The following is a 15,459-nucleotide window of genomic DNA, read 5'->3' as shown; positions in this document are numbered from 1 at the left end:
TGTTGGCCCGAGGTGGGGAACGGAACAATGAAGGAATTAGGGCCATCCAGCTTGGTGCGCAGCGGGAGTCACCAGGCGGGCCTTTGTATGCCGAGAGGAGGAGTGCCAATGCATTACGGTGACTTCAAGGGAATATAAAAGTGCATAACGGTAATCATGCTGCTACAAGGTTGGTAAGGTACACGGCACCTCAACTACAACTCCCAGAATGCATCATGTAAAAACACCCTTAATGCAGCTATGAGACAAGGCTCCATTTGTTAGCTGGATGGCGACCGTCGATACTAATGGGCGCGTCATAGGAGGGCCGGGCAAGAGACTTCCTCTCCCATTCATTCTGACAATGCCTTGTACATGGAATTGGTATGGTATTGTGTATTTATTGCATACGCACAAGCAAGTGTTTCAAAGCTCTTAAGGAGTGCAAACGCAGATAAACAGACCCCCTGACAAAAAAGAGCAATCCTGTGGCGGGTGTCCCCTTACAGGCTTGGCTCTCGAAAAGGGGTGCTACTGTTGCGGACCACAGGTTTCCGAAATGACACCCTCAGTAGAGAACAAAGACCGGACGTATTGGCTACCAATATTACTAGAGAGGTGAGGTACGGGGCTTCTGCATGTGGCATGTCCGTACGACGCACAGAAACACAACGGCAATACATAGTAGGCCAAGTCGTTAAAATATGGAAATCTCATTTTTCGTACTGAGAAGGAATTGGCATGTACGTGGTATGTCCAGGAACACACAAAGTTACAGAACATGGGCAGGGGGGGAGAGGGGTGAGCGGACAGATGTGACCACGCGCGCATGTGTGAAAGAGCCAAGGGGGGCATGGGGAAACATCACCAAGGGCTGAGAGGCCAATGTGGACAGATGGCTGAGCGACCCCTCCCCTGCACAAAGATGCCTCTGCTATTTCGGCAGCCCTGCCCCCACTGCTTAACTACCCTTCAGGTGTTACCACCTTTCCCTTATATTCTGCTTTTATTCATAAATATATTAATTATGCTAATTAAATCCCATTGCATATTAAAGCCACAAGAAAGTAAAACCTCCCATTTTTCCATGACCCCCTCCTCTCCTGTAGTGTAAAAACCTTCCTTTCTCAGCCCATTTTGACGTGGTGCGAAAGGGTGAAGAAGCTTCTTTTTTGTGCAATATTCTTCCTCTTAAACAATGTAAAATGGTTCTAATTATTGAAACGCTCCCGGTGCTTTATTTAGATGCTTCGGCTTTCCACACAAAGGGGCAAAAAGAGCCGTAAAACACCTCATTAATATATAAACATCATGTGTTGTGCCTCCATAGGGCTTTCTTGTTCGTTTTTCCTATTTGAGAAAGATTTAACGATATATTTAAAATACACGTAGACATCCACCATCTCCTTCGCTTATAAAACGTGCAGTTTTTTTTTTTACTTGCACATGCTAAACAGGATTTCTGTAAAGTGAAGGGAGGGGCACGGCGCTCCTCACTGAGACAGCAGGAGAGGGGGGAATGGGCGGTACAAAAAGGAGGATTTTATGAGGTTATCAAAATCATTCATCCGTCGTCCTAAACAAGGGGATCTGTTACTACAACCAGTGGCAGATGGAATTGCAGACTAACTCTTCGATTACATTTCGATAACGCTATTAACATTTTTTTACATCTTGAGCTGTGACTTTTTAAAATAATAGATTGTATTAAAGCTTATTTTGAATACAAAAATCATTGCATAGCGTTTCTGTCTTTTGAAAAGTCATTTACCAGGCGTTCATAATTGGTACTACTAGCGTATAGGCAACGTTATTTATTTATTTTTTTTGTGCTGTGGCCAGAATAGCAGATTTAGAGATACTTTGCTGTTAAGGCATTACGGCGAAAAACTGCATATAACAAACTATATATACAATATAAGTCAGGACTGAGCATGCGCACGCATGCCCAGTCAGCCGGATTTATCACGAATAGGTACGTGTATGTGAAATAAGTGCATTATTAACGTGATAATGATGCACTTAGTTCACATACACGTACATCTATATTTGTTATGGATACTTCCATATGTTTTGCACATTTAGTGCTTATTAGAATCCTGGGAGTTTATGGAACACAGTGTCCGCTGCCGAGTCCGTTGGGTTCGTGCTGTTTTCTTCCCTTTATGAGTCGCTCTTAACACGGCTTCACCATGTTCCGTTATTGCAGTGAGCCTGGCTCACATGAAGTTACAGAAACTGCACCCCTGGCACACCACATTCCTGCTGTCAATAAATCCTATCCCTTAAGTACTGACTGAGCATGCGCACGCATGCTCAGTCAGCAAGATAGGATTTTCTGACAGATAGGAAAAAGTGCTACACCGGCCCACAACAAAGACCCCGTCTACCACGGTACATCACACTGCTGCCCCCTTGACCCCCCCCATGAGTGTTTGTTTTATTTGACCCCCACCCACCCCCCTGCCCCCATAACTGTGTGTGCCCCCCACCCACCACCGAGTGTTGGTTTACGCTCCACCGACCCCCTGCCCCCATGAAACACATTGTGTATAGGCGTTATACAAATAAACAATCAACCATAATCAACCAATCTTATCTGCCAAAATGAGGCGCCCTTAGAAGCGGTTCTCTTCATGCCATTTGCCTAATTTACAATTGGGTAGATGCAACATTTTATGAGCAAAACTTTGAATCCTATCATGCGAGGCCCCCCCCCACCCAGTGTCTCGACTCTAAATGTGATATTGTGGCCCCTCCTCTGCCTCAGTACCATAGCACTTAATTTGACAGGAGTATGAATAGTCTTACGGTCCAGACGGGCGACCAGAGATTCTAAAGCTGCAGACTGACTTCGACTGAACCAACATTAATTTCCTCCCGTTTCGACCCTTCACTTGTTACTTGGGCCAGGCTGAGCTTTACCCCATAGGAAAAAAGGGTCAAGCTCTTATGCACGGTATTTGTTCTTGTATAGCACAACTTCTGCTATTTTCACAGTCACTTAGTGCTTCACAATTTACCTGCGCTGCACCAGGAGACATACGCAGGAGTAGATGGAGCATGGCAAGTTCGTCTTTTTCCAGTGTTGATCTAGATAGGTTTTAGATATGTTGCACGCTGTCTGGTGCAGTGGTTAATGCGTGCTCCGGATTGGTAATGTACATGTTTTATGTGGTTGTCTGGCGTCTGGCAGAGTTGCATTTAAGGTGAGTAGTGATGGTGTGTGGTTGGTTAATGCAATGTTTAGGGAAATGAAGCGACGTGCCTTGGACTGTTGCACATTTCATTATGTTACCATGTGCAGTTTCTGGGTTGTAGTTGTTTGTCGAGGTGTGCAGTTGGTTAGCGTGGGAGGCGGCAGATTTAGAGCAGTTTATTGTTGCGTCCTTTGGCAACCTGTGTTAGTCATGATCTGCCAGGTTATGCTATGCAAGGGCACCAGGGACCCGGAAGACACTCCAACCGCAGTGCCGGTCAGGCTTGCATGGGGTTATGGAAGAATGCAGTGTCATGCCGCGCGGCACTTGGCGCCTGTGGAACCGCTGGCAGCGTGGACATTATTCCGCCGCACACGCTGGTGGCACTGCCCGTGCGTATGCGTGCCGACGCGGCCCAGAGTTTAAATACAGCAGCTTCTGGGTTGCGTACACGTTGCAACGCTTCCGGTTTCCTCCGTTAGTGTTGTCTGCCTTTGCCTGCTGTTCCCTCGCTCGCCCTTGTTGCAGTTTCTCCGATCTCTATCGGGTCCCGGTCCTCTTACTCCTGGTTTGCCTTCTGCCCTCCTTCTGCTACTTCCTTCCTCCCCTCTCGCTACCCTTCTTCACCCGGCCCTTCTCTGTTTCCAGTTCTTTACCTTATTTTTCCCTTCCTGTTTTCCTTCTGCCTGCCTCCTTGTGTACCAGACCTCAGCCTGTTTATCTTGGATTGCTGATTCTACTGTTCGGATACTTCCCCTGTGACCTCCCGTGTACCGGATCCTGGCCTGTATTTGGACTGCCTTATCTCTTTGTGCTACACCTATGGACTTGGTTCCCCTTGTGGTATTCCTTACTACGTACTGACTACCTTCCTCCTGAGCACCTACCTATCTACCGCAGAGTTCAGCTTCAGCCGACTGCATTCTCCCAGCATACCAGCTCATTCATTAGGAGAGTCACGCAGGTCGCTCAGGGGTTTTCTGTGCCACTTGGCTTTTTCCCCTTCCCGGCGTTCCCGGGAGGAGGCACCGGGTACCCTTCTTGGGTGTCACGGTGGCTTCCTTCTGTGGGCGCCCTTACCTACATAAAAAAAAGGAGCGACCAAGAAGTAAAGGAAAGAAGGGTACAGGAAGAAGAGATGAAGGTGAGGAGTTAGGGGAGGTTGGTGAATCGGATTCTACGTTCTCTGATGAGGATATCACTGATCCTGGTGACGTGCAGCTCCACCTGGACCATGAACTAGCAACTGACAAAGCCAACCACGTGACACATTGCTACCAGGCTGGCCAATACCAATACAAATGTGCATTATGTTTTTAAATACTATCCTGTTTTTGCTGATGCAATTACTATTTGCTGCTAATTTGATATTCGTTCCCCCACAGGAAGTGGGCCCCATGCCAGGAATTTGCCCCGACACAAAAAGTTTGATGGTAGCCCCTCCCCCAAATTTGTAAGATTCAGCTCTCCCTGCCCTTTCGGTCTAGTTGGCCCCGTCCAATGTAATGGCACATTTCTTGTCTCAATATATCACTCGCCCACCTCTACGTGGGCTTTGTTATTTTTTCATTTCCTTGCAACACCATTTAACAGCTGCATTTTTACTAAGTAAAAGTTATAGGGATGTTTTCCCCAGTTTTTGAAACCCTCTTGGAAGGTCCCTCCACGGGTTTGTGTGGCACACAGTGTTAATGATCACAAATCTCTCAACAACACCTGATGGAGGACCAAGTCCAATGGACGCACGTAACGACGCACAGACCTCGCAGTACTGCGTTACTGTGAGGAGATGCCAGTCCAAATGCTGGCTACCCACACTCTTTACAGCGCTGCACTGCTGCTAGGTCCGTGCTTTAAACAATGACATCATAAAATAATGATTTTGAAGGACTCTTGCTCGTGAAAAGGACCTTTTCTCGAAGAAAAATAAACTAACAGAATGGTGTCAGAGGTTTGTATTAGAGAGAAGACGCTTTCTGAAATTCCACTAACGCTTATTTCTTGTCACAAATGCTGTCTATTGCTTTGGGAGACAGAAAGGACGACCATGTTGCCCTGGGCCCCATTCTCCTCACCCCAAGATGACATCACAATGCCTCTCTGTAGGTTCATCCAGTGCCTTAAGTGGCACTGCAAAATGAGCTGGGGCTCATTAAGAGGTGGGGCCACGCCCTTGTACAGCCCCGGCTCATTGAACTACAGGCACCCCTGCCAGGCAGCCGACCCTCTCCCCACTAGGGGAGAGGGTGCTGATATCTGCATTTATTTTCTATAGTCTTGCCTGGCAGGAGACAGCGCCTGGCCTTTTCAGCCTTAATTGTGGCGCTACCCCCCCACCATCTGGGGAAGGGCAGCGTCACTATTAAGGCTGAAAGGGTGAAGCCCCTGGAAGCTGATGCCTTTTTCCTAAAGACTGAAACTCCCGCGAATGCGCAGGAGCTTCAAGATTTAGAAAACAAGGCCTCTGTGTTGGATAATTAATGCAATGATGCACAGGAAGCCGTGTGGCTGCAGTTGATGTTTCTTTATTCAATATGGAACATCATCTTTAAAAAAGCATCTTAACTCATGCAATACAAAGAGGGCAACAGGCCCTTAAACTGTGGAGCTTCTGATACAAGTCTTTGTTCTCTGTTAAGGCACTAGGGCCAGACCATTGGAGGAGCACACAGGAGCTGATGTTGCTCCGTGCCTCCAGTCCCAGTGTCTGCCACGCAGTCGGAGGTCTCACGATATCTCTACACACCTCCTCCTGATAATGCAAAACAGGTTATTGCAAGACATAATCAATGTATCTCACCGGTCTTCTGTGTTCCCTTCTTGGCCGGTCACCTCTCTCGCTATGGGCATCCTGTTTTTGGTCTTCTTGCTCTACTATGGGTGCATCTGCTTCAATTTAATTTTCTTCGACTTCTCTTCCGTTTGTCTCCGGCTCTCGTTCTCTCTCCCATTGTCCATTACCTCCTCGGTTTCGGGTCTTTCATGGGTCTTTTCTCTCTCTCTATGTTATCTCTTTTCAAACATGGCTACTCTCTCCATGTTCCATGTGCGCCCGTCTTTGGTGTGGATGTGGTTGGTTCCTCTGTGAATCACCTTTACAGGTCTGCTGAATCTTGAGCCCGTCATTTGATCCTTGGTCGGAAAAGGTATTTTGATCCAGTGTCCTTTTACGTCTGACCCTTGTTTTGTCCTTCTGTCATTCCACCTTTTCATGCGTGCTTTGCTGTTCTCTATTCTCCACACCACTTCCGACATGTCTACTTCTTCATCTTCTCTTACTCTGGCCAGACATGGTGGCACTAGTGTGGAGACTGCTCTCCTCCCTCTCAACATGCGAAAAGGGGAGATTTGGGTGATCCCGTTGGGAGTCAGTCTGTGAGCCGAGATGGCCTCTTTGGTCGTTTTGAGAGGATCCATTCCCGAGGCGGTCGCTAATTGGATGGCTCCCTTAATAAACCTGTTGGCCCTCTCCACAAGCCCATTGGCTTTGGAGATGGTACAGCGCTGCTTTCTTCTGGTGTATGTTATGCTTCTTCAGGAACAGTTCCATGTCTCTGGATATTAGTTGTACCCCATTGTCTGTCACTAACTCATTGGGGAGCCCTTCCCTCTGGAAGATGGCAGTGAGGACTTCCATTACTGTGGCAGTCGTGATTTTGGGCACAAACTCGGCCTCAACCCACTTTGATAAGTAATCCACTAGCACTATGCCATAGCGATGTTCGGGAGCCATTGCTTCCAATGGTCCTATAAAGTCCAGACCCCCTTTTGACCACACCGCTTCAGGGGTTTCCGTGGGAATCATGGGCACTTGTTTGATTTTTAGGCGCTCATCACTGTTGAGACACTCATGGCATCTCTCATAGTGTGGATCTCCTGATCCATGGAGGGCCACCAGTAGGCTTCCCTCACTCTGCGACGTGTCCCGGTGTTCCCCAAATGGCCTGCATGAGCTCTGCACAGGATGGTTTTCCTCATGCCTGTGGGCGGGATCACCTGGTCAGGCTTCATAATTATGCTGTCAGCCTCTGAGATTTCATCTGCCACTTTCCAATATGGTCTCATTCCTTCTGGTACTGCCCTTTCATCTGGCCATCCGTTCTTGACCCATTCTCTAATTCTCACCATGGTGGGGTCTTTTCCATCTTCTTCCATCCAATGTCTCACTTAACTCTCAGTAGTCTGGGGCCTTGAGATCTGTGATGGATGCTACAATGTATTCTTGCAAGATGGTGGTGGCATTGTCCTTGCCTTCTGGCAATCTTGACATGCAGTCCGCCTGGGAATTCTTCCACCCCGAGATGTGTTGTATCTCGAAGGTGTATTCTTGCAGTTTGGCTGCTATACATGCTAATCTGTGTGTTGAAACTTGATGCCACCTGGGCTGAGCATATGGATGAGGGGCTTATGGTCGGTGACTAACTTGAACTTTGTGCCCCACACATAGGTCCTGAAATGTTCCACAGCCCGTGCACATGCCAGCATCTTCTCGATGGTGGAGTAGTTTTGTTCAGCTGATAGGGCTTTAGAGGCAAATGCTACTACATGTTCCGTGTCGCCCTTTTTCTGGGTCAGAACAGCTCCTAAACCGTATGCGCTGGCGTCTGTAATGATGACTGTATGTTATGCTCACCTGGTATCCACGGGGACGCCACCCAGCCAGTTGGTCGTTGGTGCCCTTCTCAATGATTCCCTGGTGTGGTTCTCGGTGTCGATGGGATTCCGCCTGGAAATGAAAACTATATTAGGAGTGGGCGGCCAAAGTTTTCCCCCCACCTCCCTTGTGTTTCCAGCCCCTCCAGGTTCTCTTCTCAGTTGGTTGTCGGAATCGGTGGGCTCTCCGTCCTGCTCTCTGGGCAGGGGCGTGTTATCTTTTGTGGGCACGGGCGGTCCAGTTACTTCACTGACTGCGGCCCTTGTAATGTCTTTCAGGTAGGTCTTATTGCAATTGATGGCGTTGTTATTCTTGCATGCCTTTTCTCTGTTCTAAATGTCTTTTTTTTTTTATCTCCCTAGGAGTACGGTGTCCACTTGGAGAACTGGGTAGGCTGGTTCTCATCGGTAGATGATGGCATGCTATAGCACTATGATGCGGTAAGGAGGCGCTTTGCGCAGCGCAGCAATGTCTTGTCCTCACTGACCTGTGCTTTTCTCTTTTTCGTAGGTTGCGGTGAGTTCCCAGCGCAGAAGGAGTTCCGGAGCTATGCCGCCCGAAAAGCAACCAACCAGGTAAGTCTTTAAGCGCTTTGTGATTGAAATGTCTCCACTACCTCGTTTAATGATGTCTTCCTCCTTTTCTCAGGTCCTTCGATCCGGGCGGTGAACTCCTCAAACAGAGCTGCCCAGGAGCTGCGAGCAGTGAAGGATGATGAATGCAGGTAAGATTCTGCTGCTAACGATGTTCTTGGTTTTTCTGCAGGTCCGGAATTCGCCAGGCTCGTGAGAAAGCCGGACACGGTGAGCGTCACGTTGCTAGAAGCAAAGTAACGCGAAGCGCGTTGTCTTGTTCGGGTGTGGTTTAAATAGCCACTGTAAAGTAGTCCAGGTAAAGTAGTCCCTAGGCCACCACACCCAAAACACTAGGCCGCATAGCTTGGTTCTAGGAATCAAGCTATGTGGATGCCTCCATGTTGGCTGAAAGCCTAAATAAAGTAGTTCCTCAAGCAGATGTCTTTCCTTACTTATGAGCCTGGTGCCAAAGGCGCCAGGACTGGCCCCAAGAGGGCCTGAGGAGTGGATGCCAGGCCTCATTAGCGATCCGAGCTCTGATTCCACCTGGCCAATGGGATTGCCAGTGGGTATCAGGGCTGAGGGTTGTAACACTGTACTCCAGTCTGGGTTGAATGGTTGCAGGCACGGCGCTTCCACCATGTGTCGTTTGATGCTTTCCACCGTTTTCTTCTGGGCTTCTTGCCACATGTACTCTGACCCTTTTTTGAGAAGCTCGGGGAGTGGCGCTGAGGTTTCAGAGAATTTGGGGATGAATTTGGCACAATATTCTGCCAGCCCTAGAAATGACCTCACTTAGTCTTTGTTGGTGGGTTCGGAAGCTTTAATTATAGCCTGTAGTAGGTTTTGCTTGGGACTTATGCCTTGCTCTGACATCTTGTATCCCAAAACTTCTTTCACCTTGAATACGCATTTTTCATACCTTAGTCTTACTCCCGCTTCTTGAAGCTTGCGGAGGACTGTTTTCAAAGTGGCATCATGCGTCTGCTCGTCTACTGCGCATACCAGGATGTCATCCTGGAAGTAGGACATGTTCTTGACGTTCCGTAGTAAGGTGTCCATAATGCATTGAAACGATGAGGCTGCGAATGATTGGCACTTATCAATTCACGCTGTTTGGCCTAACGGAGTGAATCTAGAAGTCAGTGGCTTGGAATCCTTGTGTACTTTTATTTGATGGTACGCATTCCTCTCCTCGGGTCCAACTTCGAGAACACTCTGGCCTCCTTCATCATGAGGATTAACTCGTTGATGCTCGGCAGGGGGTAGCTGTCCGCAATTACTTTGAGGTTTAGACTGCGGAGATCGATGCATACCCTTAGTTCTTGTGAATTCTGTTTTTTTTTTATGAGTACCACTGGGCTCAGCCACTCTGATGCTTCAATTTCCTCGATGGTGCCACCTTTCCTCATTCTGTCCAATAGGCTTCCAAGTGTGTCTCTTGCGGTTGCGGTTACTGGTCTTACCCTGTGTTTGAAAGGGACTGATTTGGTCTCAAGTAGTATTTTGTGGACGAAGCCCTTGATGTGTCCTGGCTCTTCCGAAAATAGTTTTGGAAAGTCTCTTTTCGCTACTGGCGCTCCTCTCAAACTGACCGACAGTACCTGGTCCTCTGTGCTGGGGACCAGCTTAATTTTCAGTTTAGCCTGGTCCTCCCACCCTAGCACTGCTGGGCCTTCTTGACTAAAGTAGGCTTTTGTGGTGGTCTCTCTTCCTTTGAACTCCACTTTACCTTTGATGTAGCCCAGCAGGTCTACTGACGCACCACCGAAAACTGTAGGCCTGTGCCGCGTGCTGAGCACTTGGACTGTCTCTGTTCCCATCATCTCCTTGTACGTGCACAGTGGTACTATGGTGAGGTCAGAGCCCGAGTCGCCCATGACTGTTTCCAATCCATTGATTTTGATGGCGCAATGGGGCTTCCCTCTTCTGGCTCGTGTGCCGTTCACCATTATGATGGTAGGTCTCCCTTCATCCTCAGAGGACGATTCCCTCTCCGTATTGTGTTCAGCATTGACGCTGGTGACTTTTGTTTCGCCATCGGCACAAAATTGAAAAATGTCCAATATTTTTGCACACTGAGCATTCCTTGTCCCTTGCCGGGCACTCTTTATCGAAAGCCAAGTGTTTCGAGCTGTTGCACCTGTGGCATTTTAACGGTTCTTTCCTCACCCATTTCCCTTCTCTTGTGTCGAGGACCGGCCTCTCCTTCCTTGGGCAGAAAGCAACCGCTTGCACTTCGGCTGGGTTGTGCCCGCTTGTGTATTCTTTCCTTCTACCTGCCGTTTCTTCCACTGCTCTCACTATTTCAATTACTTTTTCCAGCTGTAGCTCTTTCGCTAGAATGAATTTTTTTTGTACCTTCCTGCTGTTGGTATGGACAACCAACATGTCACAGATCAGACTTTCCGCGTTATTTCCAAAGTTGCAAAGCGCTGGCAATTCATGCAGTTTGGTAACATAGTCGTCCACTGGTTCAGACGCCTCCTGTTTGCGACTGTAAACCCGTATCCTGTGTAAAACAGTATTCTCCTTGCTGGCGAACCTTTTGACGATTCTTCTTACTGCTTCCTTAAATACATCATCGTTGTCGCTGGCTACTGGCTCCGGGGTAAGAACACCCTTTGTCCTTCAAAGCCCAGGTGTTTAGTAGCATCGCTCTGCATCTTGCTGCTGAGTAGCCTGCACCGCCCAAGGCCTCCACGTACGTGATGAATAAGGGTTGCCATTGTGGCCACGGAATGGCAGGCCTACCTGGAGTTTGCAGGAAAAGTGGTGGTGTTGCTCATTGCATGGCACTGCATGGGTTTCAGTGGTGATCCTCGTCGCCAATTATGTTGTATAATGCAATGATGCACAGGAGGCTGTGTGGCTGCAGTTGATGTTTCTTTATTCAACACGGAACATCATCTTTAAATAAGCACCTTAACTCCTGCAATACAAAGAGGGCAACAGGCACTTAAACTGTGGAGCTTCTGATATAAGTCTTTGGTCTCTGTTAAGGCACTAGGGCCAGTCCATTGGTGGAGCACACAGGAGCCGATGTTGCTCTGTGCCTCCACTCCCAGCGTCTGCCTCGCGGGAAGTGCAGGAGCCGCATTTCCGCTTTCGGGGCCGAGATCTCTACACTCTGCTTCCAGCGGCCTCGCGTTTCTCTCCATAATGGGGGCACCGGCCCACGGGTATCTCTTGCTTGAAGGGATGCCTCGCAGGTGCGGCACCACCATTATGGATGAAAAGCATTTTTTCTCTGAAGACTGAAGCTCTCACATGAGCGAGAGCTTCAAGCTTTAGAAAAAAAAAATTCTCGTCATGTAGTGGCCAGGAGAGATTAGTGAGCCCCGACAGGACCCCACCCCAGTACAAGATTTCAGAGCCTGCCGGTGCTCGGCCCCGCCCATTGAAAGCACTGGGTTCAACCCGTTGTTTTACCAGGGTATGAATGTAAACACTCTGGGTGGTTGGGGCGTACTCGTCCTTCTAACTGTGAAACGTATAAAGGCTACCAGAAACGTGACAAATGTATGACAAGATTGATCTTTATTTGATTGAATTTGGGGGCTCAATAAGTCGTATGTGGCATGCATGGGAGGACAATAGCGTTTGTTACAGTTTTGCGCAGTCCCTCAGTGGAAGCCTTGAGACATTCAGACCTTGGAGCAGTCACGCCGAAACAAAAAAGGTATCTTTCACACCAAGAAAATGCTATCGTTTTAAAACTCTGCCAAATCAGCGGCCCCCGTGTTTGACTGAAAGTTGGTGTAGTGTGTCCCCTCCAGGGGGGTTGAGACCTTACTCTGCTAAGGAAATACAGCAGGGTAAACAAGGAAAGCGGCCGTTGTTTCCACAGAGAAAGGCAGGGAGAGAGAAGCGTGGAACGTATTTTATTTTATTGAATGGCGTCCACAAAGCAGCTGGACACTTTGCCTTCAGCAGTTAGGTTTGGGTTGCTACAGGACAAGCAGCGCCCTGTCTGTACAGGTAATGGGAAGGGGGGGGGTAATCGTCCTGGCCTGGGCACGCCCCTTAAGAGCTGCGAATGCTGTCTTCATAGTACTGTTGTCAATCACGGCGTAGCGGAGAAAGACAGGATCCAGGTATGAGGCTGGTGGGGAGGTACTAGCCATGAAGGGGGCGGGGCAGTGGAACTTAGTTCCACTACTTTGTTTGCACTTCGACCGCTGCTCAGGAGTGCAACAAAACCTACATTTGGGGTGGGGGGCTAACTGGTTATGGGCGGGGCACTTTAGAAACTGGGCAGGGCAAACTTAGAGGATCCGCCCCCTTTGTTCTATCCCAAGGTTTGTCTGGTGGGGAGTCCGTATAGCCCATCATTCTCCCCCACCACCCTTCCCTCTACTAGCAACCACTGCACCCCACACACACACACTTTTTAAAAGTAAAAAACCGTGACAGGGCAAATAACATGAAGGCAGGACTAACTCTTGAAAGTGGCTGTCAAGCAACTACACTTTTGGGGGAGAAGGGGGTTTAAGTGTCACTTGTCAAATAAACACGTTATAATTAATTTTTCACTAACTAACACTATCTTATTTTGCAAAATGCAGCATTTCTTCTGTGTCAGATTGTGCATTCATGCCCGTCAGATATAAAGACTGACTACCAAAAACCAGGACCACTGCAGTTTCCAATGGAAACATAATCTTGAGAAAGGGAGAAAGAGTACCAGAAACCGGCAAATCTGGTCACCCTAACACAATTACACATTCACTCACTCATTTAAACATCCCATTGACCATACACTCCCTTTACATGTGCACCTAGCCCGCCACATATCATACTTATTCGCACACACTCATCCATTACATACACACTCCTTGAACACATGCATACATAATGAGCTAACATGCAACACCCTTTCAGACTACTAGTTTCAGAAAAGGCTTCCCTCGCCTCTCTGCCCAACAAAAAGCAAGTGTGCACATCAGCCCCCTCCCCGTGTGAAAGAACACAGCGTTGTTATATGTTCCCTTGCATCCATGGGGAGGGGGGGGCTAATGTGGGCATTTCATTTTTGTTAGTCATTGAGGTGAGGGAAGTCTTTCCTGCAACTAGCAACTTTAAAGTGTTGCTGCATTTGTGCAAATAAATGTTCCTGTACTAACACAAGAACCCTTTATAGCCGCCGGTATTAGGAAACGCTTCTCTCCACTCTCTGAGTAACAAAAAACCCCGCCCTCAGCTCAATTTTCGCTGCTGAAGCCCGGCCAGGTCAGTGGCATTGCGCGCCTTCCCCTGCTGCAAGCAATTGCGTGTTCAAGTTTGCCCTGTTGAAGGTGAAAGGGAAGCATGCGCGTGAGCTAGTGTACTGGTCAATGTAGGCATTTTTCCTGGCTGGATACTGAGCAGAGAGAGAGAGTGAATAGTGGGTTTGCCTGAGAGAAGGACGCAGTAAGACCTCTGTCTGTCAGGCACGATTGGGACTGGTCAGCCACGTTGTTTTAGCTCGGTAAACGGCAGTGGGTTTTTTGTACTGGAAGACGGAAGGGAGCGGAGGGAGGGGAGGGGGGAGGCATTCGGGGCTGGTAGATCTGTCCCCCAGATCTCGACCGCGTCCTCCGGTCTCTATGCTCGCAGCGCGGTAAACAGAACGTTTTCCAATGGGATTGGGCCCTTATAAAACGTGTCTGATAATCAGGCCCTCGGGGTCTTATTTGCCGGGGCCCACCTTTCTCCCCGTGCATAGTGTGTAGGCCAACCTAACAGACATTTCATAATCTGGCATCATGTGTATTTGTCCAGTGAAATTCTGCCAAAACGACCCATTCGGTTCTCCTAATTATTTTACAGGTATGACTTAATGACTCCTTTGGGTTATTTTCTTTTGCAGAAGTGACCTTTTACCACCCACTAGTAACTGGGCTAGGTGTTAGGGTAAGGCACATGTAGTCGGACATTTTGCGCCATAAAACATCCAAATGAAATCTCATTGTAATGGAGGTGGGGGAGGTTCCAAATGGCACCTTGCTCGAGTCGCTGCAGACTCTTTCACCAGCCCAGTTGGTCCCGCTAGTAGCCAGTACATTCAAAATATTTGTAGAAAAGCCACATTTAGTCTCAAGAGGAGAATATTCACCGCTGTCAGTACATTCAAATATTAACCGTGTATATATACAGGCAGCATAAAATGATTGTATCCGGGGTTTTAAATAAAAAGGGGTTTCCCAACCTCGATGCTGCTCATTTTCTTTCTGTCAAAGGATGAAATGTGGAGTCGCACCTGCCCAGACGTACATTTCTGAGCTGCAGCATCCTGTCAACCCACCGACCTACCTTACTGATTTTGCACGTTGACAGATTACTAAAAAAGGACTATTTTATTATGATTGATCACATTTGATATTTATTTTTTGCTCATGGAAGTGAGTGCTTGCGCCAGTGCTTACCATTGTGGAAGAGCGTGGTGGCCAGCAGCGCTGCTTTCCTACGACGTCCGCCTCCGGTTCCCTCTGTCTGCAACTGCCAGCTCCACCCGCATTCCGACTCCTTATCTGAGGATTTCAGCTCGCCCTGATGCCAAGCCACGCCCCTTAATTCTTTTTCGCCCAGTTAAACCCCGTGTCATAAATCACAGGTTGGCTGGCCTGGTTCAAGCCAGAATTTGTTTAATTTAGCAGAGCTCAGCAAACACCAACGCCGCGCAAAATAGTCCATGGTTCCTTAATTCCTAATTTATTTTGTAAAGCTGGTTAAATTAATGTAATCCTCTCATCTATGGGGTGTCTGGCTGACCGGTGGAAACCTGGGCGCATTTCACGAGGCGCGAACATGTGTTTTTGTGGGTCAAGATGCAGATGTGACGATGCAAAAGTCAAAACCTCTTCTCGACGGGGAAGCTTTTAATAATGTCAAACATTTCAGCCGCCTATGCGGGAATCTACCGGAGTTGCATGGACAACGTGCAGAGAACCAATCACCATTTCTAAGACGTCTAGGCAGCTAAGATAACCATGTTTGTACAGTGTGCGGCTTAGTGTGGCGTTTGGTGAGCACGGCAGTAACAATGCGCTGAACCAAAAGGGCCACACTG

The 15,459-nt window shown here is 48.3% G+C and overlaps 1 protein-coding gene across 1 annotated transcript in view; it reads right to left on the bottom strand.

Annotated features, from left to right (window-relative positions):
* Positions 1-14,917, bottom strand: part of LOC138497339 (cytosolic non-specific dipeptidase-like) — a 221,281-nt gene extending 206,364 nt beyond the window's left edge. The window contains exon 1 of the mRNA XM_069620735.1: positions 14,816-14,917. Within this exon, the coding sequence (XP_069476836.1) occupies positions 14,816-14,818 (3 nt within the window). The 5' untranslated portion in view covers positions 14,819-14,917. The remainder of the gene's footprint in view (positions 1-14,815) is intronic.
* Between the last annotated feature and the right edge of the window lie 542 nt (positions 14,918-15,459).

This window comes from Ambystoma mexicanum, chromosome 5q (assembly GCF_040938575.1).
Source record: "Ambystoma mexicanum isolate Mex_15411 chromosome 5q, UKY_AmexF1_1, whole genome shotgun sequence".
Lineage (NCBI taxonomy): Eukaryota > Metazoa > Chordata > Amphibia > Caudata > Ambystomatidae > Ambystoma > Ambystoma mexicanum.
Note: the sequence above shows the minus strand (reverse complement) of the source record. Positions and strands in the feature narration are given on the sequence as shown.